This window comes from Ornithorhynchus anatinus, chromosome 20, assembly GCF_004115215.2.
Source record: "Ornithorhynchus anatinus isolate Pmale09 chromosome 20, mOrnAna1.pri.v4, whole genome shotgun sequence".
Lineage (NCBI taxonomy): Eukaryota > Metazoa > Chordata > Mammalia > Monotremata > Ornithorhynchidae > Ornithorhynchus > Ornithorhynchus anatinus.
Window position 1 is genome coordinate 7,671,881 of NC_041747.1, and position 26,009 is coordinate 7,697,889.

General features: G+C 44.0%; 1 protein-coding gene across 4 annotated transcripts in view; it reads right to left on the reverse strand.

Annotated features, from left to right (window-relative positions):
• The window catches only part of RNASEH2B (ribonuclease H2 subunit B), an 85,771-nt gene that overhangs the window by 57,271 nt on the left and 2,491 nt on the right, over positions 1-26,009 (reverse strand). For all 4 annotated transcript variants that reach the window (XR_003754034.2, XM_029048455.1, XM_029048453.1 and 1 more), the window contains exons 2-5: positions 16,871-16,942; positions 14,745-14,852; positions 11,933-12,009; positions 9,376-9,493 (exon numbers count right to left, since the gene is read on the reverse strand). Coding sequence is in view for 3 of the 4 variants with exons in the window: in XM_029048455.1 (XP_028904288.1) it covers positions 9,376-9,493; positions 11,933-12,009; positions 14,745-14,852; positions 16,871-16,942 (375 nt within the window). In the remaining variant the exon portion in view is untranslated. The remainder of the gene's footprint in view (positions 1-9,375; positions 9,494-11,932; positions 12,010-14,744; positions 14,853-16,870; positions 16,943-26,009) is intronic.

Sequence of the window (26,009 nt, forward strand, 5' to 3'; positions counted from 1 at the left end):
TAGAAGATCCAAACATAATCCAGGGGCCTTCCTGGAGCTGGAGCTGGTCTACCACCCAATTCCGAGAAATGACCCCAACCTCCCCAACAACCTTAGCGGCACCAGAATTAGCACTCGTTCTTGCTGCCCCATCACCATCCTGTTGGTTCTCAAGTGTACTCTACTCAGGAGTGCCTTATGTGGGCAGAGAACATGTCTACCAACTCTATTACACTGTCCTCTCCAGAGCCCTTAATACAGTGCTCTGAACGCGATAAGCACTCAAATACCATTGTCTGATGTGCGCTGGTCCTACGCATGTTTATTCATCTTCGTCTTTTGTTTTTTGTTTTTTTAATTAGTTCACCTTCCCCTTAGTGTGTCACCAATCCCCTCTCCTCCACTTATTCTTAGATTGTCAAACATTTTGGGGCTGGGCATTGTGTCTATTTCTCATCCATGTACATTTTTCCCACTCTAAATCAAAATAAGAAGTCATATTTGTCATGTGCTCGCTACTTGCTATGGTAGACAAAGGATCATTAGATCAGACAGAGAACGTGTCCCACATGGAGCTCATAGTCTAGACACACAGAGGGCACTTAATAAAAACTACTACTGCCTCCCCCATTTGTCTATAAGCTCTCTGACATTAGGGCGTCATGTCTTTTACTTCTTTTGATGTTCATTAACAGTCTAGTACAGTGCTGTGCCTACAGTAAGTATTGATAAAAAGCTGTTGATACTGACATTAGGTTGTTCTGACTTCCCAATAAAGGCACTGTTAAGTAAAATTACTGAACAGGGCAGCCAGACCAAAAAAAAAAAGTAGGAGAATCAAGTCTGGAGTCAGATAACCCAGCAGAGACAGTATTCTCAGAGAAATAATAGGCACCTAGAAAAATAACAAAATCAAATTCAAGTTCGGAAGACTTGAAATGTGATCCCATCAAACTTGGATTGTTAACTATCCCTGGCCACCCCAGTCTAAATAAATATATTTACATATATATCTCAAATACATATATAGCTCAAATCGAGAGGATTAACTGGGTGCCTAACAGTGTGCAGAGCTAAACAACTGGAGCTGGTAGACACAATCCCTCAACATGAGACTGCAAACACTTCATGAGCACAGAATGCACCACTTGCTTGTAAACTCCACAACGGCAAGGATTGTATCTTAGACTACCTCTATTGTCTTGCACTCTCCCCATCAATCAATCATATTTATTGAGCACTTACTGTGTGGAGCCCGTGGTACTAAGCTCTTGTGATAGGACAGTATAACAGAGTTGATAGACATAGTCCCTGTTCACAAGGAGCTTACAAGCTAGATGTTAATATACATTATGCATAAGTACATAAGTGGTGTGGGGCAGGATGGTGGCAGGATGGTGGTGTGAATGAAGGGTACAAAATACTCAGTACAGTGCAATACCATTGACTAATTGATTGTACTTCCCAAGTGCTTAATTTGGTGCACTGAACCCAGCTGGTGCTCACTAAATGCTATTCCTACTGCTGCCCTCAAGGAGTTTAGAATCTAGGAAGGAATAAGGAGGAAATGCTTCCTGCAATCTTTCTTCACAATGAAAACCAACTTTCAATTACAGAGATAAAAGACAAACCACCCTGCTGTAACTGAGTTTCAGGAAGGAACAAAACTACCTAATTATGCTAATTATGCACACAAATTTTCCCAATGAAGCAAAGCACGTGAAAAAAAAATGATTACATGCTACGACCATGAAGAGAAAACTTGGCTCCACGAAATACTGCATGTGTGCAAAACACTGTGTTCAACCAACACGTTTGAGAGGTTAACAATAGTATAAATTGATATAAAACAGAATTATGAGTCTTCGATTGTTGACAATATTAACTATTTGAACATGTATTTAACACATGATGTAGATTTGCTCTTTTTGAGACTTAGTGCCTGAGTTTGATAATGGGAGTATGTACTGGAAAAGCTTTCCTTCCTAATGTGTCTGGTGCCTATAAAACTGGCCCGAGACATCTGGAAAGATTGGGTTTGAGAAATGCAGATGGAATATAAGTGGCTCCACAATTAAATAATATGTTCAGCGATCGGGTAATCGTTATGTAGACTTGGAAGTTTCCCTGATGTATTGTTGAACAAACTGCCTAAAGCACATTTTAACATCTATTTTCCCAATGTTTTTCATAACTCAGAAACTCACATGGCCCCTTTTTTCTGGTCTTCTGGGACTACAAGCTTGGCAATATTACTCGGTTATTCTAATCAGGTAAGTTTTCTTGGCTCCTCAGATTAATCAAATCAGACAAGATCACAGTGCAGTTTTTGCCTTGCAGTTCGAAACAAAGTGAAATACTCAAGAACTGAAGTTCATAACCCTTTATTAATCCTTTCCATTGTCATCTTTCCACCGTATGTGAACTTTGTTGGAAAGAAATTCCCCAACCTCCCCCAGATCCAGTGAACAGAAACATGTCATTTCCTTCACCAATAAAGCAGGTGATTGCAAGGTCATTGCCGTCATCACTCAGGACAGAACCACTGAAGCTCTGTCTTAACCATTAGGTGCGAGGGGGGGGGGGGAGAAGGGGGAGCAGGGAGGAGCCATGGGGTTCTCAGAGACCTAGCCCAGCTAATGGAAACCCTCAGCCACTCCCTCTGGGAGAAGAGGTTTAGAGTTCAATGCCAAGGCCAGGATTAAGTAGCAATGGCTTCATTGTGCCTGGACAATCACCTGCTGAGACCAGGATAGTAAAAAATCACGTGTTGCTTACCTTGTCAAAGGCCTGGCCTTTCTGAAAGGGATAATACTTGACCACAATTTGGTTGGGGGGGGTGGGGGGGGGGGTGAGGCGGAGTTGTAGTTTAAAAGTTATAGGACACAGATTCCTACAATGGATCAGCATTAATTGTTCCAGGTTTTTACGCCTTCAAGTAAAGATTTCATTTAGCTCTAGGCTTTCCTAAATTAATAAGCTTAACTCTCCCATATTTTGAAGGACGCACATATTTACGTACATGGCTCATTTGGGACCAATGTATTAGAACACAGTGGGGATTTTAATGGCATTTTAACACTTTTGCCGCATGCAATCCAGGAGAGCTGATGGTAGAGGTCCTCCAAAATATGCAAGAATCAAGCTCCACATTGGTAACGGTAATCATTATTCATTTTGGGGCTAGTAACCTTAAATTGGAAGCAGGCTATAGTGCCCTAGGCGGTTCCTTAAAGGCCCTTTCTGCCCTTCGGAACAACCCCTTTACCCCCTCAACATTCTCAGAACTGTTTTCAAACGCAGCAACCCATCCTCTATTGGGAATCTCTGTGCATCCCCAGGGTGAAATGCAATGGTGTTACAGAGCTGAAAACAAAATTTAGCCCTACCTTTCCAGGGAAACACCGCAGACAGCAAGGAATTCTAACAACTTCTGCCATCATAAACAGGGCAGAGAATTTCAAAGGAAGAGACTCACACCTTCACCGGGAGCCTGGCTACAGCTGGAGCGAGCAAAGAGCTGAAATTCTCTCACAGAGAAATTCGTTCCCACACATGAGGTAGACTGTCATTTTATGGTCCTTGGAAATAGGTGGAGGGGAGCTCGGATCTACTGTGGGAAGTGGTGGGAAGAAAGGGACGTTGTCCCAAGTCCCTCTTTATCTCAAGCTGGGGAGGGATCCAAGAGGCTGCTCAGCCCCATCTCCAGCTCAGACAATGGGGCGACCACAGAGGAAGGGAAGCCTGGCCCATTCCAGACTTTGGGAGCTCTCTGGACTCCTTCCCAGGATTGAAAATGGGACCCAGGTGTCCCCCGCAGCCACGGAGTCTGGGCTGGGAGCCGCTTCCAGCTCACAGAACGAGGCAGCGGGGAGCAGAGGGGACACCTGGTCTCCAGGTCTTGATCCTGCGGGCGCTGACGGGGCGGGGTGGGGGAGCTGGGTGGGGGCCACCAGTCCTGGCTTCTTCTCGGCCAGACAAGAACGGGGATGGGGGAGGGGGAAACTTGCTCCCCAAACTAGGCTTTTCAGCCAATGTTTACTGGACTGAAATTGCGTTTACACGTTACTAAGGTAAGACCGCATCACGACAACCAAAAAGGAGAAATCATGATGTTTCACCTTAACGCCTCAAAAATACAAAAGCACAGTGAACCACTTAGCTTTCGCACGAATGCAGTGACTATTATTTACACTTTCCGTTAAGCCCACTCAGAGCCCTTACGTCAAGAGATGTTATCAACATTTTAAAGACAAGGGAACGGAGCAGAGAAAAGTTTGAGTAACTTTCTTAAAACGTAGTTAAAAAGGGCTTCCTTTAGAATGTGTACACTACCAAGCCCTGGGGCGAGATTACTGGAGAGTTATTGGAAAAAGAATATTAAAATAATTATGGTATTTCCTAAGGGCTTACTATGTGCCAAGCCCTGGGATAGATTTCAAGATAATCAGGCAAGACACAACCCTCTCCCACAGGGAGCTCACACCCAAAGAGAAAAAGAGAACAGGCACATTTTACAGGTGAGGAAACAGGCACAGAGAAGTTATGACTTACTCAAGATCACACAGCAAGGAAGTGGCAGAGTCATGATTAGAACCCAGATCTCTTGACTCCCAGTCCCATGCTCCATCCACTAGGCCATGCTGACTCTCTAAGAATGGAGTGACCACAGACCATTACTCTCTAGAATGTAAACTGGTTGTGGGCAGGGAACGTGTTCACCAACTCCGTTGGATTCTACTCTTCCAAGTGCTTAGGACAGCAGTCTACATGTACCAAGAGTTCAGTAAATACCACTGATTAATTGTTTGACTGAACCTAGAGGAAAGGATACCCAGTTCTTTTCAGACTCTGGGAGTGCTTTTGGACTTCTTCCCAGGTCCTACAATATGAGATGGATGTCCCTTGAAGTTCTGGAGTCTGGCAGTGGTTTCCTCCACAGGTTATCCATCTCATCTGTCTCTTGAAACACAAGCCCTAATTTTTTACAGTGAAATTAAGACAAAAAACCACAAAGCACTAAAGGGTAAATTTCACACCTAACCAAGTGCATACATATATGATTTTCTAGAGATTGGACACATTATTTTGGGGACCAAATTCTTCCCCTAAAGTCACTGGATTGGATGTCAACACAATGAAAAGAAGCTGATCGAGAAGCCGAGTGGCCTAATGGATAGAGCATGGGCCTGGGAGTCAGAAGGACCTGGGTTCTAATCTTGGCTCCACCCCCTGTCTCTTGTGTAACCTTGGGCAAGTCACGTAACTTCTCTGTGTCTCAGTTACCTCATCTGTAAAATGGGGACTAAGACTGGGAGCCCCATGTGGGACAGGGATTGGGTCCAAATCTGGTGATTTTCTATCTATCCCACTACTTAGTAGAGTGCCTGGCACATAGTGAGCAGTTAAATACTGTTAAAAATGTATTATTTTAATTAGAAGATATAAGGTCTCCATCCCCTTGTTCAGGGAATGGTCTTTATCAAAATACAGGTAAGCCTTTTTATACAAACACTCTTCCTCTATATAGAACATAAAAGTTTGGTGCACTGGGATAACCTCCTCAGATAAGCATCTTGACCCAGAATTCACCCAATTCTGTAGCAGACAGACACATCCTACTGGAATATATAAGCCAACTTCAACTCAGCATAAACAAGATCACCACGAACACACAACCTGATGAAGGTGACAATACAGAAGCCAAATATTCAGTTTTTTTAAATCAATTAATCAATCGTATTTATTGAGCACTTACTGTGTGCACAGCACTGTCCTAAGCACTTAGAAGAGAGTAATATAATAACAGATACATTCCCTGTCCACAAGAAGCTGAGAGTCTACAAGATACAGATACGGCCTTTTTTTAATTGCTGTTTAAGTGCTTACCATGTGTCAAGCGCTGTGGCAGCTGGACACTTATCAGGTCAGACATAGTCTCTGTCCTATATGAGGCTCATTCTAACTAGGAGGGAGAATGGGTATTTCATCCCCATTTTACAGTTGAGGAAGCTGAGGCCCAGAGACGAAAAGTGACTTGGCCAAGATCACAGAGCAGACAAGTGGGAGCGCTGGGATTAGAACCCATGTCCTCTGATTCTTTCTACTAGGCCAGGCTGTTTGAAAATAAAGTACTAATAGCTCCTAATGTTGGCTGTAGAGGCAGTTAGAAAGCTAGAGGGCAAAGGAGATTTGAGGCCCTTATTCTGGCGCAGACACAGAGGTGAGGGAGGAGTGCCATGGGATGGTAGGGGTGGGTGAGTGAACAAACAGTCCTTGCTTTGGAAAGCAGCTAGTGAGCCACCAGCATACTGATGGTAGAGTCTCCCACCAACCAAGATGGAGATGAGCCTCCATCTTGAGACTTCAGGAGCCAAAAGATGGTGCTGCCATAGGCACTTTCTGGTCCTGGCCATTACTCTATTGAGACCAGCTAGTCATGATCCTAATTTGGAACGGGGCAGGGGGGCGGGGCGGTTCATCAGAATCATCATTCTCCCTGAGGCAAAGAACACTTTTTAACTGTGCATGTTTGCAATGCGCAGCTCATTTTCAAACATTAAAATTTGTTTTTAGAAAAGATTACTGGGAGGTTCATGCTTCAACCAGAAGGCTGCTGACTCCTTTTCCAAAGCTATATTTCCCAAAAAGGAGAAATGAGAGTTGAGAGTTTACTGGCTGAGCACTGTATTAAGTGTTTGGGAGAGTACAACACAACAGAGTTGGTAGACATGTTTCCTGCTCACAAGAAGCTTACAATCTAGAGGGAGAGATGGTCATTAAAATAAATTATGGATAGGTACATAAGTCAGTGGCGCTGAGGGTGGGGTAAATATCAAATGCTTCAAGGGTAAAGAGCCAAGAGCATAGGTGAGGCAGAAGGGAGAGGGAGTACGGGAAAAGATGGCTTAATTGGGGAAGGCCTTTTGGAGATGTGATTTTAATAAGGCTTTGAAGGCGGGGAGAGGGATGGACTATGGTATATGGAGGGAGAGGGAGTTCCAGGTTAGAGGGAGAATGTGAACAAGGAGAAGGTGGCAATTTAGACTTGATCAAGGTACTGAGAATAGATTGGCTTTAAAGTGCTTGGGCTGGATTGCAGAAGGAACCATGCAAGGCAAGTTAAAAGGGGGAGAGCTGATTAAGTGCTTTAAAACCGAAGGTAAGGAGTTTGTTTGATGGAAGTGGATGAGGAGTGGGGAGATGTGAACTGATTACTTTTGTAGAAAAATAATCTGGGCAGCAGAGTGAAGTACGGACTGGAGTGGGGAGAGACAGGAGGCAGGGAGATCAGCAAAGAGGCTGGTACAGTAATCAAGGTGGCTATGGTAAATGCTTGGATTAGTGTAGTAGCAGTTTGGATGGAGACAAACAGGCAGATTTTAGTGATGTTGTCAAAGCAGAACTAAGAGGATTTGATGACAGATTGAATATTTGGGTTGAATGAGAGAGATGAGTCAAGGATAATGCCAAGGTAAAAGGCTTGTGAGACAGACAAGATAGTGGTATTACCTACACTAACATATTTAGTTTTAAGGAGACTGAATGAGTGGACTTTGCACATTTATATGAATGGTTGGCCAATGGGTAAATCAAATATTTACCCTGAAGAAGAAGAGGATTATCAGGAAATTCATGTCTTCAAGAGTTAAGTGTTCCTAGAAACCAGCACTAGCTTGCCCAGAAAGAACAGTCTTTATTGGCCAAACTCCAGAAAGTCTAAACAATCACATCATCAAATCCTACAAGTCATTCTGGTTTCCATTCTGCTGCCACTTACTAACCTCAACCCCCAAACAGGTTTATTACCTGAAAATTTGTGAGAACCACTGATACCATAAAATTAGTAGCCAATATTATTAACTCCCATGGATGAGTATTTAGGACTACTGATCCTAAATGTTTTCACAAGTTTTCAGATCATACACCAAAAGTGAAAACTCAACCTGGAGTCTCAGAAGAGTTTTCTAAATATTTTGTCTTCATTTTGTTAAATGGACATATGTTTTCTAATGTGTTTGGGGCTCTGATATTCCTTGTGGAAGAGAGCTTGAACCTCAGGAAGTCTCAGGAAAAGGCTCTCATTCTTAATTGCAGCCCCAGGCTCTGACAATAGTGATGAGAATGCTACATTTCAAAGGCAGGAGGAGGGGAAATTACGATAATTATCAAAATTTTTGATCTGAAAAAGCCCTAATGTTCTTCCTTCTTTCCCCTGACAATGCACTCTCTACACACACACTCATTATATTACATCTGTGCTGAGTTCAAAGATGATAGTACTGACAGTGAGATCCTAATGTAGCAGAGCAACTAGAAAGATTAACCAGAGATCATCAGTCCCTTTCCCACCAGGCACACGAAAGGATTGTCTTTTATGGTGCTCCTCCATTGGAATTCACAGTGTTTAGCACTGCTTCTGAATCTGCCTCTTGCAATCTCCCTGAAGAACTGACTCTAAGAGAGCCACTCCATTCCTGAGTGGCATCCAACAGATGGGTCCATTTGCTGGCATTACGTATTTATATTAATGTCTGTCTCCCTCCCTAGACTGAAAGCTCAAGGGCAGGGACTGTGTCTACAAACTCTGTGGTATTACACTTTCCCAAGCACCTAGTACAGTGCTCTGTACATAGTAAGCACTCAATAAAGACCACTGATGATGACATTCTAAGTCCAGGCACCCAAGGTGTATGTGCAAATGAGATCTTGATGAGTTAACTAATGTTGAGTTTGAATTCTTGGTACTTATAAGCATACATTTAAAAGAGAGCTTGGATCCTTGATATAAGAAAGGATTTAAGAACATCAAGCAATCACTACATTACGGGTGGCTAGCCTGCATTAAGTGAAGAGCAACAAACCAAATGTATGGTGAAGATGAGAGTCGCAGATCAAAAAAAAATCATTCAATGAGAATGGTGAGTGGGCGGTTCCAGGAATGTGGCATGGAGAGAATGAGTGTATATGTGTATATGTATAGGGGTGGGCAGTGAGGGACAAACCAGGGCAGGGACTAAAGGGGAGGCCAGCCAGCCCATCCCTCCCCAACTCACACGGGAGATTCCCAAACTCTTGCATTAGACTATAATGTATCCAGCTGGATTTGCCTGTGTCCTCCCTAGCATTTAGTACAGTGCCTGGTGCATAGTAAGCACTTAAATATTACTATTATTATTTTTATTATTAAACTAGTTGAGGGCAGGGAATGTGTCATGCATCTCTCATTCTCTAAGCTTTGCACTCAGGAGACATTTAATAAATGCCACTGAATGAAAGTAGCGAATGTTAGACCCTCCAGATTTTGAAATGTTCTTCCATGTTGGTAAAAACTCATTCAGGATACTAGGAAAACTGAGCAATCTGAAAAGAAGGAGCAGCCAATAAACACCGTACCTTTCTCCTCGGTCACATGGTGGAGTGACTTGCGAACTTCGGTGTTGAGCAGCAGCATGACACAGTTGGGAAACTCTGGATCAACCACCACCTGATCTAATGGCTGAAACTTCCCTTGCTGAAAAAGAACAGCCACAGGAATAGAAACACTACTGTCAACAGCCAGCAGAAAGGACAAAAAAAAAAAAAGCATAAATATTTTAGAGCAGGGAGTTCTCCCCACTTTAGACCGCAAGCTCCTCGTGGGCAGGAAACGTGTCTATCAACTCCATTATACAGTACTCTCCCACACGCTTGGTACAGTGCCCTGCACATAATAAGCAGTCAATAAACACAACTGATGGATTTTTAACCAAGGAGCCTGAAAAACCTGAGGTATCATGTAATGAATGCACAAGCTGATTTCAGAGCAACAAGCTAGAGAGATTTTTAGGTATTTTATCCTCCAGAAAAGCTCTCTGCTCTGAAACGTGCGTACCTAAGAAATCCAGTTCCAAAACCATAGAAACGAACGCAAAACACAGTGGGGGTGGTGACTGGGAAGAGAGGCTTTCTGGAGGATGGCAGGGGTTGAGTTTACAACAGTGAGTTGGGGCCAGTGCTTTTCTACACGGTAACCTGCTGGCAAGAGGCCAACATCACAGCTTTCATTTGGATCCTGACTCAGCCAACCCCACTCTATCTTCCATAAGGAGTCTCAAGGGACGGGGGCAGCGCACGGAGTACAGTCCTGACTTTTTCACCTCTGGGAAGCCGGTTCCAGCTCATCCTGAGGCCCAGAATGGAGTGGTTTTGGCACCGCTGAAACCGCGCTGTGTGGAACGGCTCCGTCAAGCCCGAGTAGGCTCCAGACAGGCATTAGAATGCAAAAATCAGGCCGTATCGTTTGGCACCCTGATTACCAGACTGCCTCTTTGGTAGACCTCAAGTTACTCCACCACTGAAAGCCTACTCGCCTCCTCCATCCAGACAGCACGCAGCTCCTCAAAAACCGGGCAGAGAAGCAAATTCCCCTTGGCAAATGCCTTAGGAATCCTGATAATAATAATAATAATAATTTGCTTAAAAATGTGGTAATTGTCAAGCGCTGCTGGGACAGATACAAAATATTCAGGTCGGACACAGTCATTGTCCCACATTGGGCACAGAGTCAAAGTAGGAGGGACTAGAGGTACTGAATCCCCATTTTATTGGTGAGGAAACTAAGGCACAGAGAAGTGAAGTGACTTGCTCAAGGTCCCTTCACAGTAGACATCAAGTCTTTACTTCTTCTATATGTGCAATGGGCTTCGAATCCAGTGCTCTGAATGTAGCAGGCAGTCAATAAATACTCTGGATACCAGCCTGAACACCTCGAAGAGGATTCTTGTGCCTTTTGCAAAGGCAGCAATCTCCTACTCGGGAGCGAGATTTGCCTTGTTCCTATCAGTTCTGTCCTCGTCTTCCTTATCTCTCAGGGCCTTATGAAAGTTTCCTGCTAAGTGGTGAGCAGGGCAGAGCTATGCCAACTGTGGAATCGTTACAGAGTTCGTCCTCTTACTGCAGTTTGTACGAGTAGGTGACCTAGTGGAGAGACCACAGGCCTGGGAGTCAGAGGTCCTGGGTTCTAATCCTGGCCTCTGCCACGTGCCTGCTGTGTGCCCCTGAGCAAGTCACTTTACTTCTCTGTACCTCAGTTTCCTCATCTATAAAATGGAAATTCAATACCTGTTCTGCCATACCTACCAGACTGTGAAACCCATATGGGGCAGGGAGTGTATCTGACTTAATTATCTTTTACCCATCCAGCTCTTAGTACAGTACCTGACACAGAGTTATCACAGTTACTAATACCAATTCTGTTCTATTCTTTTCCCCAACTCCAAACCAGCAGTTGTACAGAAACTCTATCTCTGATCCAGATCCAGATCAGATACATCTGATATCGATGTGTTTATTTGATATTTTTGGCATACCAATCAGGACCATTAGCTCAATTGAACAAAAATACCACTTTTCAGAAGCCCTATGCCTTTGGCTGGGTGCTTAACTGTTTGTTTGCTCTCTTTGACTCTGCTCTCTTGCTAATTGTGCTTAGGATTACTTACTAGTCAGCCTCGCTAGGGTACTCCTCAGGGACGGGTAAATGAGAGCACAAGTCAAGTCCTGTTTATCAATAGCCCTATCTTACAGATGAGGCAAACAAAAGACGCAGGAGTTAAAACTCATGACCACAAATCAATTAATCCTATTTACTGAGTGCTTATTTTGTGCAGGGCACTGTATTAAGTGCTTGGAAGGGAATAACACAATACCATGGGTAGACAAGATCCCTGCCCATAAAGGTCTAAAACAGACCACAAACCCAAGGGAGCAACTTGGTCACGTGGTCTATATTCTGTGCTTAGTTTACTGATTCACAGGAGTGAGAAAGACACATTTTTATGCTAATAGGAACTGCATCTCAAGTTTGGGGAAAGTTATTCGAATGATGTAACAGTAAGGCAGCTATTTTGGGCAGAGTGATGGGGGGAACTTTTTCCTTTAACTTTCCAAAGCTATAAACCATGAAACATACCTCTTTCTCTGCCTTTATGATGTAATGCAGAATAAGAAATAAAGGGTCCACTGGGGTTGCAAACAAAAGGCGGCCATCTTTAAGGAAAAAGGAACAAAGATCAAACATTCTGGAAACTCTGCCCAGATAATTTGATTATCCCACCCTAATCTTTGGTGGGGAAACCTTCCATTGACGTGGGTTCTTACGATGCTTTATAATAATTATGGTATTTATTAAGTGCTTACTGGGTGCCAAGCACTTTAATAATCTCTGATCTATCCCAGTGCCTAACAGGCTAAAGTGCCTATTCTAAACAGGGCTCATAATTTCTTACATAGAGGCAGCAGGGTAGTTTTATCCTCCTTTTACAAATGAGGAGACTGAGGTGCAGAGAGATTAAGTGACTCCCTCATGGCCAAACAGCAGGACAGGGACAGAGGTGGGACTAGAACCCAGGTCTCTGGTCTCACTCCCATCTTGAGGTCTTGCTGCCTCAGAGCCAGAGAGGGGCCAACAACATCCCAACCCAAAGAGGTGTTGATTTACGGAGGAGAAGTAAGCCCAGGACTCGATCTGGGATTATTCCATCGCTTTCCTAAAAATCCCCTCCTGAAGAGGGGAAGAGAAGAGAGCAAAACGACTACGACTGCTGTCAGGAAGCAAATTTTAGGAAAGTGTTTTTTAAGAGAAAGCAGCCTTAAAAAGCAATTTCCAGTGCTTTGGAAGGTGCCTCTAAGGGAAGGTACTACTTCACTGGGCCCGGGTCTGCCCCAGTGGCAAGGGCTACGTCTAAGAGTCAGTTAGAAAGCAGCAGGTCCAGCTTCCCTCTGGCCTGGAAAGGCAGAAAAAAAGCCACTAGAAGAGACCAGGCAAAAAAACAGGAGCCTAAAAAAAGGAGCTTGGGCAAACCAGGAAATGCTTCGAGGAGTCTGGCTCTCTTCCAGGGTCACAGAAATACAGTATGTTTAAGCAAACAAAATAACAAATCCCCCCAAATCCGTCACTCCATGAAAAGAATCGATAACGCAACCAAGGGAGGTAGAAGGTTAGAAGGTCCACTCCCCTAACAGTTTGGTGCTGCAGTGAGCCTCTCCTTTGGTCTAGGTAAATTTGGGAGGAGGAGGAAGCGGGGGGATGATCATGCTGAGGTAACTGAACTTTTCCAGGGCTCCAGGTACAACCTGATTCCCTCATTCCACTGATAAATTACCTCACCTGGGGGAAAGAATTCGCCCATCTCAAAATGGCTGAGTATGCTCTCCCTACAAGCGTATGAACACACACACACTGCCCCCACCCTTCCACCCAGCCCCAATATACGAATCCATTTTACAGTAAGCAAGAAACTTAAGGAAGCAATTTCTTACTGTGACATAGTTTGATTATCCAAAAAATCTGGAAAAAAGGCTTAGAAAAATAACCTTATCAGAAGCATTAAGTTCATTTTACATGTGCTATCCACTACGTTCATAAATGAGGAACATATTTCCGAGATGAAAACAAAATCCAGGAGGTCATTTCTTTGAGAGTCTTTTTTCTTTGAGGAAGGAAACTGAAAATGGGGCAGCTAACAATATAAGCAACTCACTATTAGTTTAGCTCACGGGACCAAACCCAAGTCCTTACTCCATTCCAGTTTTAATCAAGGTATTATGGTTTACACTTGGATAAAGCTGATCGCATAGTCATGTCAGAATAGAATGACAAAAGAGTTTTTACCGTATAACTGCATTAAATGAGCGTAGACCAGAAGCAGGGAATAAAATGGACTCCAAAGGCACTAAAGAATTCTGACTCACCTTTGCTGAACTCCATCTTTGCACAAGGGAACAGATGTATATCAGACAATGACATCATAAGAACACAAGAAAAACATCTCTGCAGACATTTGCAGATTTGACCCAGCTCCTGAAGTCCCCCCTCTAGACTGTAAGCTCCTCGTGGGCAGGGAATGTGACTACCAGCTCTGTTTTACTGAACTCTCCCAAGCACTTAGTACAGGACTCCACACACAGTAAGCACTCAATAAATGCCAATGTTTGATTGATTGATTCCTCTAACCCCCTCCACTGCTCAAGAACTACTGCATTCCCCTCGCAGATCCCTGAAAACAGGGGCACCGCTTCTGAGCCGTGGAGTTCGGGAGCAGGAACTGAGGGGGATGGATGCTGAGAGTGTAAAAGTAAAACTAGAAGATAAAAAGGTGTCCAGTGCTGTATCAGTTTCAGACCAGCTTCAGGAAAGCAGCGTGGCCTAGTGGATAGAGCACGAGCCTGGGAGTCAGAAGGACCTGGGTTCTAATCCTGGCTCCACCACTTGTCTGCTCAGTGACTTTGGGCAAGTCCCTCTACTTTTCTGGGCCTCAGTTACCTCATCTTTAAAATAGAGGGCTAAGATTGTGAGCCCCATGTCCTGGTACAAAGGACAATGGGTGACTTGGTTTGATAAAAATGACCACAATCTCCAGCCATCCCAGAGCAGAGGGGAAGTTAGGTGAAGTTGCTAAATGCTGACTTTTAAGAAAACATTTCCCCTTTCCCTATGCTATGGAGCAGCACTGCAGAGGGTTGATCGGATTCAGTCACAGTTCAAAGTTCATCATCAGTGGTATTTATTGAGTGCTTGTTGTCTGCAGGGCATTGTACTAACTCTTGGGAGAATACAATGCAGGGTTGGCACACATGTTCCCTGCCCACAACAAATTTACAGTCTAGAGGGGGAGACAGACATTAGTTTGAAGAAATAATTTATAATGTTAGGGGAAGGGGAGGCAGTGTTAGAACGCCAGTTATAGTGGACCGGAAAATAGATATCATGTAAAACTACATACCATGCTGAACTGTCTGGCCTATAAACCAAGAATGGCATTCTTCGTGGAAGGCTTTTACTTCTAACAGCTGCTGTGCCGGGCGATTGAACAAGTAGAGCGCTGCTTCCCCTGTTAAAAGAAATCTGTTTTGAATTTGTAACTTTTCCCAAAAAATCAAAAGACCATCCAAAAGTTCTGAGGAATGTTCCTAATATGTACATAAACATACATAGATATATTCTATAGAAAGTCTAACTACAAAGAAAGCTTAGAGCTATTATACACAGATGCTTGTTTTCCAGCTCTGTAATCCCTACTGAACTTAAACCAATAAATAAAAAGTGCGAATAATTTATCTTAACGGTTACAAGGTCTTTGATTCAAACCTACATCATATCACGAGGGAAATTCCACTTCTAATCTAAACTAAAATGAAATCGCTGGGACAGACAGAGTGCAGCTGAAATGTAGGTCATGGATCTGAAATGCAGCTTGTGGCTGCACTTAAATCAAGGAAAAACAAGGCCTTGAAAGGCCCTATAATTAGACCGCTGTCCTAAAGGTAAGTGTTTCTGCAATTTGTTCCATGTGAGAGCAAGCAAGTGTAGTCCACTTGAGTAAAACTGCAGGATAACGTGCAGTTCTGCCTCAACCTGATGGAGTCTTTTCCCCTCCCTCTAAAGAGAGATTGCATGTTGCTCACTTACACAGATTCCTTAGAGTGAATAAGATCCGTAAAATCACAACACAAAAGCTCTGGGTTCCGGCCCTCCCTCGCGTAGAATTCAGATCATCCCTCTAGATAGGTGAGTGAATAAATAAATTCTTCCCCAGATAAGTCATTTATGGATGTTCCTAAACTTTGGCTTTCGACCAGCATTTGCACTTCAGTCCCCCTTTCAAGATCTTTAATTCCCCAAGATAAAAAAAGACCCCCACATTCCTGGTTGGGAAACGGCCCATCTGTCTTCATTACTTGGGCCGTGGGAGGATAATCTGGGAGTCCGAAGCAGCGCAGCGAAGTGGAACGTGCTTGCTCCCCACCAGCCTCTGGGACCCCCCAGCAGTGACTGTCTGCCTGCCTGCCTTCAGGATGATCAGCTGCCTTCCCATCCCAGGCCCCCCAACCTCTAACTTATTTTCACATTTGTCTGCTCCTCTAGACTCTACGCTCCTTGTGGGCAGGAATAGTTTCTATCGATTCTTCTGTACTGTACTCTCTCAAGTGCTCCGCACACTCCATAAATCCTAATGACTGCTTGAAGCTGATAAATCATTTGTTGTCTTTGGCTTATCTTCCCATTACATCCTTCTTTTGGCCCAGTGGAAAGAGCAGCCCGGCTCTGGGAATCAGGAATTCAGGGTTCTAGTCATGGCTCTGCAAGTTGGGGAATGCCAGCTGGAGCTACGCCAACAGGGGAGTATTTAAGTATCTGCTTGTCCAACTAGGCTGTAAGCTCTCTGAAGGCAAGACTGATGGTTTCTTAATGATTTGTACTATCCCATGCGCTTAGGGCAGTGGTTACGCAATAAATACTACTGCGAGAATTGATAAACTATTGCTTGGAAAGCAGAAAACACCCACAGACCTGGATTTTCTTCAAAATCCCCAAATTTAAGAGATAAAATTCTCACTGACAAAATAAAGTGATTAAAAAAAATCACAAATGTGGGCACTAGGTGAATGAGCTGGCATGACCAAAGAAATCCATGTCATACCTGCTTCCCCACTAGAGATGCCCTCTCTATTTAAAAAGCAGTGTGTGAAGAAGGAAGCAGCGTGGCCTAGAGAAGCAGCAAAGCATAATGGATAGAGCACAGGCCTGGGAGGCAGAAGGACCTGCCTTCTAAACCCGGATCCTCTACTTGTCTGCTATGTGCCTTTGCGAACGTCACTTAATTTCTCTATGCCTGCCTCAGTAACTTCATCTGGAAAATGGGGATTAAAACTATGAGCCCCATGTGGGACAGGGACGGTGTCCCACTTGATAATCTTATTATCAACCCCAGAACTTAGTATAGTGCCTTGTACACAGTAAGCGCTTAACAAATGCCATAAAAAGAAAAAGAGATGAAGTCACCTACATGTGCCCAGTTGTTATCAATACTCAAAGAACATCATCTTCTTAGCACACATATAGACTTGCCTGTACAGGGGTTGTGAAGTCTTGTAAACACAGGTCCATCTTCAACTTTCTTAGGAAGATCAGTAAGAGACTCTGAAACATAAGTGATAAACTCATAAACAAAGAGGGCTTGTCTGCTAAAACCTATTTGGCACATTTCACCACTTAACCTCTATTATCTATAAGAACAGTCAGTGCTTTTGAAATTCCTGTTCCTCATAATGCCCTTCAATTGTACATGTGTAAACCCATGTTTTGATCCACCATAACGTGACAGGGGTTGTAGTAGAGCATCCAACATTTTATCTGGAAGAGATAAAATGTTTGCCAATGGAAACGGTCTCTCCTGCGGTCTCACATTTTGGACTTATGTGAAGATAAGGCCGTTGGAAGGGGGCCACTGGGATTTTCATTTGTCTTCTGCATGTTTCTTTCAGTATGCTGTGGATGAGAGGGAAGCAGGTAATCTGTTTCTGAGGCAGTTTGATGACTGCCGCTGCTTGCATAGAAACTTTGGCATCCCCTCCCTAGGTTCAACAGCAATAGAAGCCAGATGGAAGCAAATGATAGATGGTTTTGTGAAGCGTCCGGTCTTCCGAAAAAGACCCATCCCCAGGTTAATGGGTCAGGGAAACATTTACGTTCAAGAAACTCAAGGTTAACGTTGCCAGGACAATCTTGAGATGGTCATCCCACATTTTGGAGTATAGTGAAATCTTTCCATAACATCAACTTTGGACGGAACTGTGAGTACAGAACAAAACCAGTACCATCTAAAAGATAGTGAAGCAACAGCCTAGCTAAGGGGCTTTAGGAGAGGGGGTGTTTTTAAAAAAACTCAATCCAAACAATATTAAACATTTCTGGATATTATTGTTCTGGTGTCATGATAGATAATGAGCCCACATTGTGTACCTCAAGGCTAAACTGGATCTTCCCAGGATAAGTTCACAAATTTCAGGAAGAGACCATCAGCAAGGAGGTTGTGATTCTTAGCTGTTTAATAAATTGGACTGCCCTTATTTAATTTTTCCACACCCAGAAAAGAGTGGATAAAAAAACATTCGGTCCTTTCGCTTGTACTCCACTTGGGCTACCACTAGTCTTGACTCCCAAATCTACGTCACCAAACCACAACCTCTCACCTTCCTAACCATCTCCTATGCCCTCTTACCTCCAGATCATCTCCACATGGATAATACCCTGACACAAACTCAAGATGGCTAAAGTGAACCTACATCTTGAACCATCATTTCTCATCATAGTCGACATTACCATCACCCTCCCTATACAGCCCAAAAGCTTGCAACCTTGGTTCCATCTTTAGCTCCCCGCTTCTCACTTTTGGGCTATATTACTAAATACCACTGGTTCTTCCTCTACAATATTTTCTGGACTCACCCTTATGGCTATCTTCCTGATTCAAGCTCTCATCAACTCTCAACTAAACTATTGCATCAACTTCCTCATTAATCTAGACTATAAGCTTGTCTCTAAACCGTAAACTCACTGTAGGCAGGGAATGTGTCTGCCGACTCTGTTGTATTGTTCTTTCCCCAAGGGCTTAGTATAGTGATCTGCACACTAAGTGCTCAATAAATACCACTGACTACTGACTGATATATTGATCTTCGTGGCTCCAACCTCTCCCCTATTGAGTCTCTATCACCCTCTGCTGTCTGGCCCACCTTTCTAGTAATTACCTCCAGTGATTACCCATATCCCTTTGCATCAAAGAGAAACTCTTGAAAAGTGGGGAGAGCCATGTCTGTTAGACCTGGAGATGGAGGGAATTCCAAGCCGGTGAGACAGAGTGGGAGCGAGGGGAAGGAGTAGGGGCAGGGGAGTCAAGAGCACAGTACAGTTAAGTTCTCTTAGGGGAAACCAAGAGAGCAATAAGTATCGGGAGAAGAGAGCAGACAGGTAAAGTGGGATCAGTCAGTGAAGAGCTTGAAGCCGAGGGTGAGGAGTGTTTGTTTCATGTGGAAGCTAGTGGAGGGTTTTGAAGAGAGGAGGGATGAGGGTCAAAAGATGGCTTAAGAAGGCGATGCTGTGAAGTGTAGTCTGGGTTGGAGGCGGGAGAGACCGCGCTTGACATATGCCTGCTCGAGTACAGCCAGCTAGTTCTCAGATTGGTTAATGGACAGACCCTCATTCCTGAGGTACCTGTCCAGCCACATTCCACAACCTCATTTCAACATCCTGTTGCTCTCCAACTGCCTCAACGAACCCTTTGCTAGCCACTCATCCACATAAGCCTAGCTTACAAGTTCCCTGAGAGCAGGACCTCTCTCTTTAATACGCTCTGTACCATGCTTGGCAAAGCACTAACTTCAGTGAGCCAACTTAACGGAAAGAGGAACAGGGCTAGTAAGTTTTCACAGTCTCCCCTACCACAGACTTTCTTCAAAAGTCTGTACGTTGCAGCCTTATATTCCACCATACAAAATTCTGAAGTTTTTTTGACATTCAGACCCTCAGATCCAACAAAATTCATTTGATTTTTAAGTTTTCCAACAGCTCCCCATCTAGTTTTTGGGTGGAACTTCTTACAAGCTCAGTAAGCTCATAAAGTGGCAGTATGGTAATAAACCCCCCCAAAAGATTCCTGACTTGCAATACAATTTAGAAACCGACTGAGACACAACGGAGGGTGAGAGACACCAGACTGTATTGTCTATGAAATCAGCTTTTTTATTTATTTTTTTTTTAATCAAAGTGATGGCAACAGCTTTTCCCATTTTCATCAGAGCTAAGAATTCAGCACCGGGGCAAGAACCTACCCGTTGGGACTGCAGAGCTAGCCAAAATGCTTGAATCAAAATAGGCACAGCCAAGCCTGCAGATCGGCGAGAAGAGGGTGAAAGACAAAAGGATTGTTGGAGAGGGACTGTTAACTGGTTTTATAAACCTTCCCAGACCCAGCCCTGATGAGAAATGACAATCTCCCCTCCGATTTTAACTCCTTTCATCCTGTAGGGGCCCTTAGCGGAGATTGCATAGGTGGAAGTTCTAAACCAGAGGAGCCAAAATGCCTGTTCCAATGACTCTCACCTTCTTCCTGTCGGAGGAGGCCAGTGAGCCTAATTTTTTCCAGGACTGCTTGGTTTGATGTAGAAGGTCATGCTGCAGGGAAACACTAACTGCACCTCAATGTCTTATCGTATAACCCTGCCTTATTTAACCACAAAATAGGAACCAATGAAAATGACTAACGGAGGGTTGACAATTCTTTTTATCTTGTTTCGCTTTGAAGGGGAAATACTGGCTCCCTCCACTCCTATACATTTCAGTTTCTTTGCAGATCGCAGGAGGAAATCTTTTAAAAATAAAGGAGGACCAAACTTGCATGCCTTCTCCTTCTTTTGCTCTTTCACTTATGTAACTGCCTCGCTAGCTGGGTTTTAGGGAAGTAAAAGGGATATTCTTTTTTAAGTCCACCAAATGCTTTTCTCAATGAGCCCACTTCTGACCACTGAGCAGAGTGAGGCTGAGCTGTCTTGAGTCAGCAGAGGGACCACCGTGAATGAGGACCTGTGAGGGAGAATGCCAGCCCCCTGCATATAGCCCGAGAACATCCCCCAGCCCTCTAGCACTGGACATATAATAATAATAATAATGTTGGTATTTGTTAAGCGCTTACTATGTGCAGAGCACTGTTCTAAGCGCTGGGGTAGATACAAGGTAATCAGGTTGTCCCACGTGAGGTTCACAGTCTTCATCCCCATTTTACAGACGAGATAACTGAAGCTCAGAGAAGTGAAGTGATGCCCAAAGTCACACAGCTGACAAGTGGCAGAGCAGGGATATGTACCCTAGAGCACAGAGTGACACGGAGGATGGGAGGGGTGTACTTTTTGACTCTGTCCTTCACAGAGCCGCCGTGGTCCACTCCTTCTCTCAAGCCCTGCCTGCCTTCGGACCAGTGGAGAGACCACAGCTCTGAGAATCAGGAGACCTGAGCCTAGTCTCTGTGCTGTCTGCTGGGGTTTGGCCCTTAGGAGCGAAGGATTCTGACCCCAAAGACTATTTAGGTAGGTCCCTGAAGCGGGCAGCCCAGGCAGGAATGCTGAAAAAAATCGCTGGCTAACATGGTCAGCAAAGACCTCACTGGCTACTAGGGCAAGCGGGTGCTTGGGTTACCTGCTATGATACAGCATCGGCACCATCAGTCATATGTGGATTCGGCACTCACATCCAAAAACCCCTATTTGCCTGGATTTTGCCAGGCTCTGCATCCCTGCTCCCTTACTTGCTCATTGCACCCCATGACCCAGGGGGTATATGGCAGGCAGGGAAGATAGTGCAAGTAGGGCTGCACGAATCAATACTGCTATCATCGACTCCTCCATGTCAGTTCTTTCTCCTGCTCCCCAGCTATTTTCCAAGAGGAGAGCTTCCACCTGCTGCTTAATTCCAAACCTTCTGCCTGTGCCTCTGACCCTTCTTGCCTCCTAAAACAGAGGTGAGAAGCAGCATGGTCAAGTGGAAAGAGTACAGGCCCTGGAGTCAGAGGACCTGGGTTCTAATCTTGTCTCTGCCACCTGTCTGCTTGTGACCTTGAGCAAGTCACTTAACTTCTTTGGGCCTCAGTTACTTACTCAGTACCTACTCTATTCAGTAGAGAAGATGCCTGGGAAGGCTGTGGAATCTCCCACCGCCAGAGGTCTTTACACCGGAAGGTTTTTCCCCTGCCTGAAGTGGACTAAGAAGAAAGAGCCCTGCTGAGGAGGGGAAGTGGTTCAGTAGGCTTCCCGAGGTGCCTTTCCAACTTTGTTATTATATACATTTCCCCAGAAACATCAGTGAGGAAAGCAATTAAAGCCAAATTCTAACAGTTTAGGTATATTTGTTCCATCTGGGCTTTTGACCTTTCAAATTAATGGGTAAAGTTTGTCCACAGAATGGCAGAGGCTTCAGTTCCAAACTCCTACACACCCAGTGCTCACTCTGTTGCTCAAGCCTAGCCCTCTTAGCATCACTACTCATCTTCCTCCTCTGCCATTCGCCCTGCCTTGGAGAAGAAGAAATGTGGAAGTCATTTTACAGATGAGGAAACTGAGACCCAAAGAGGTTCCCTGGGTTGCTCGGGGATGGTGGGTGCGGAGGAATCACAGAAAAGGTCGTGGGCAGGACTTAGAGGGCCTAGAACCCAGGTTTCCAAACAACTGGGGAAAAGCACTGTTTCTGAGTGCTCTAGGGTACAGAGCACAGGTCCGGGAGTCAGAGGATCTAGGTTCTAATCCCAGATCTACCAGTTGCCTGCTGGGTGACCCTGGAGAAATCACTTACTCTCTGCTTCAGTTACTTCATCTTTTAAATGGGGACTAAATCCTCCTCCCTCCAACTTAGACTGTGAGCCCCAAGTGGGACAGAGACTGCATCCAACCTGATTATCTTGTACGTACCAACTGTTATATTTTACTTTCCCAAGTGCTCAGTACAGTGCCTGGCACATAGTAAGTGCTTAACAAGGGCTATTAAAAAAACACACCAATAAACCCCCCCTCCAAAACACACACAAACAGGTTTTCATTCTTTCCACCAAACCACACCATCTCCACGCTCACTCACAGGCAGAGAGGGTCAGCAGCACTGACCACTGGAGGAGAGGCTAACTGAGCTCCCATTACCATTCTATGAGTGGAGGTGGGGATAAGTGCCAGACCTGGGCTTTCCACCGAACATCCTGAAAGGATGCAGTTCTAGTAGAACTAAAGACTCCCACATTGCTGCCTGTAACCACTCCAAGCTAACTAAAAGGCAAACTATATTGTACAAGAGGTAGAGTGTAATTATTCAAAAAACTTATCTAAAATGAGCGTTGGAAGTTGGCAGCTTTCCAGCGAAAGTGTTTTTCTTCCCATCATAATCTGTCCTATTCCTTGCCCCTTTAAAGGTGGATGGAAGCCAATGTTTAATCTAAAAACTAACATTGCCAAAAGATCCCCCCCCCGGCCCGCTCGCCCCCGCTTCTGAACCTGTTCTCTGACATTAAGCAAAGTTGGCTTTTTTAAGGGTGGAGAAAAAGCCCAATGGCCCCTAAACTTCATTGGAAACATCAGGCCTTCTCCTCATTCCTGCTCTATAAACTGGGGAAACTCTTATTAAATTAGGAAAAAAAGGAGTGGGTTTAAGAACATGAGAACAGATTGGTTGTCCATCCAGCCCAGTATCCCATCTCCGCTAGTGGCAACACAAAAGCAAGGCCTGGAGGCAGAGTGCCCACCTGGTCTTATTTACAAAGTTGCGCTTACACACTAGAAAAACAAACACTACAATTGCTCATTTTATTTTTTCCCTAAAGCTAATAAAAGTCTTTCCATCTTCTACTTAAGAGGAACAGATCCTTGCATTCTAACCTCCAACTGTCAATAGAAATCTAAAAAACTTAAGAGCTAAATGATGTTTAAGCGTTATTGTGTATCGATTATAAACATTATCGTTAGGTCTACACTAGACCCCCTCCAAAACACTAAGCATTTGCCAACAACAGTAAAAAAATAACAATGTTTAAACAGAACTCCCTCATTTTTTTATTCACAAGTGTGAAACCCCTGCCTGAAGTACTTTGCTGTACATATTTCTGGGGGCCTGATAATCATAAATTAGGTTACTTCCCAAAGTGAAGACTTCAGAGTAAACCAAGGCATCATTGGAAAAAAACCTCTGTGTTCATACGCAGTGCAGCCCAGTGGGAAGGACACAAGGTTGGGAGTCAAAAAAGGTTCTAGCCTCAGCTTTGCCATTAGACTGTAAGCTCTCTGAGTGTGCTTTCCAACTCTCTCAAGCACTTAGTACAGCTCTCTGCACACAGTGAGCCCTCAATAAATAGCAACTGACTGAGGAACCTCAGTGACTCTCAAATAAGAGGAAGCCATCCAGGCAGTAGCCAAGGTCTGAACAGCTTCTCAATTACATCTTCAATCATCCAGCAGCAAGACTTGGAAGGCAAATGTGTCACTGCCACCGATAAAAGTCCTGTGTATCAGACTGATCATTGTCTCATCTGCTCCACACTTGAGCTGGCAATACAACCCATGTAGTAAAAACAACAGTTCAACCATCAAGATGTCAAGCAGCCCTACTGACAGGCAGAACTCCACCTACAAGTATCAACACGAACGCCGAAGATGCAGGCCACGTCTATGGGTATGGCAAGGAGACGCCCACCAGAACTGATTCCACGATGACCCAGAGAGTAACTACGGGCAACAGAGCAAGGAGTATGCCATCAAATTTCCCCTAGTATTTCCCAGTAACAAGAGGAGCAGCCTATAAAACTCTTGCTAAGAAATACAGTCAGTTCTGCCATCATTGGCAAATTGATAAACATTTGTCTGACGACGCAAACCCATCTGGGACGCAACACACTGAGCCCTTTACTTCCCCTCTCTGTTCTGACTCTGGATCTGGCTGTGTACACCTTAATTACTGTTATATTCACCACAGCCCCAGAATACTATTGTCAGTGATATTTATCGAGGGTTTACTGTATGCACAGAGCCACACAACACTCTTGGCAGTGTACGATACAACAGAGGCGGTAGACATGTTCTCTGCCCACTATGAGCTTATGTAAATACTCTCATGCTTTTCCATTTCCCTTATCCAAAATCTATTTTAATGTCTGTTTTCCCCTGTAGACTGTAAGATCCCTTTGGGCAAGGATCACATCTACCAATTCTGTTGAGGTGTACTTTCCCAAGTGCTTCTTTTTTCTTTTTTTTTAGGTGCTACTTGTTAAGCACTTATGTGCCAGGTATTATACTAAGCACTGGAGCAAATACCAAATCATTAGTTTGGAAACAGTTCCTGTGCACCTTGGGGCTCACAGTATAAATCAGAGGGAGGATAATTTAATCTCCATTTTACAGATGAGGCAACTCAGGCACAAAGAAGTTAAGTGACTTGCCTATGATCACTTTCCCACGGTAGAGCCAGGATTAGAACTCAGGTTCTCTGACTCCCAGGCCCATGCTCTTTCTGCTAGGCCATGCTGCCTACTGTGAGATCCTATCCATGTTTGCTGGGGTGACTGAAAAGATCTATGGATAACAAGTCACTCCACTTTTTCACTCAGTGGCATTTCCTGAACACCTACTGTGTGCAGAATACTGTACTAAGCTTTAAGAGAGTGAAGTAGAGTTAGCGAGTTGGCCTGTGTCCAACTGGATTAACTGTATCTACCCAGTTCTTAGAACAGCACCTGGCCCATAACATGCATTTAACGAATACCATAAAAAAAGGGAAATATTCCTGAGAATGACAGGCATTAACATATCTCCAACAGGGGTGCAGCATGGCCTAGAGGGAAGGTCTGGGTTCTAATCCGCCACTTGTCGGCTTTGTGACCTTTGACAATTCACTTAATTTCACTGGGCCTCATTTACTTTATCCGTAAAATGGGAATTAAGACTGTGAATCACATGTGGGACAGCGACTATGTCCAAACTAGCAACTTTATATCTAAGTGCTTAGTTTAGTACAGCACCTGGCATATAGTAAACTCTTAAATACCATGAAAAAGAAAAAAGAGCGCTCAGGCCTGAGAGTCAGAGGATGGGGTATAACTCAGTTCCCTCATCTGCAAAATGGAGATTCAATACTTGTTATCCTTCCTTCCATCCCCCCAAGTGCATTCAGTTTAAACAACTTTCTCTCATCAAAGATTATCAAAGGCTTTTTCACTGCTCCCTGATAGCAGAAATGAAACACTCTCTTTCATTTGGAGTTTAAAAGGACAAAGCCACCAGGTCTCATTTTTCACTTGCTTTAATAAAAATAAAAAAACACTAAACCTGATAGTAAACTTCAGATAGCTGAATCATGCTAATTCTCTGATGCTTAAAATACTGGATCCAGGCAAAAAAATAAACTTACATTTAAATATAAACTTACTTACGGGTCTCCAAATTACACTTTTGTTCAGAGAATGGGAAGTTTAATTAAACTCCAAGTGTATCTATCCTACTAAAGTCCCCGTTAACTTTTGCTTTTCTGCCTAGGAGAGTCACCATTTAACGGAAATCAAACCCAGGAGAAAAATAAATCTAACCGTTGACAGTTTCTGATTTTTAAAGCTGTTTCCTGCCAGGTGCCTGCAAATAAAGTCACATTGAAATAATCACATTAAAACTTTAGTGTCTATACAATGATT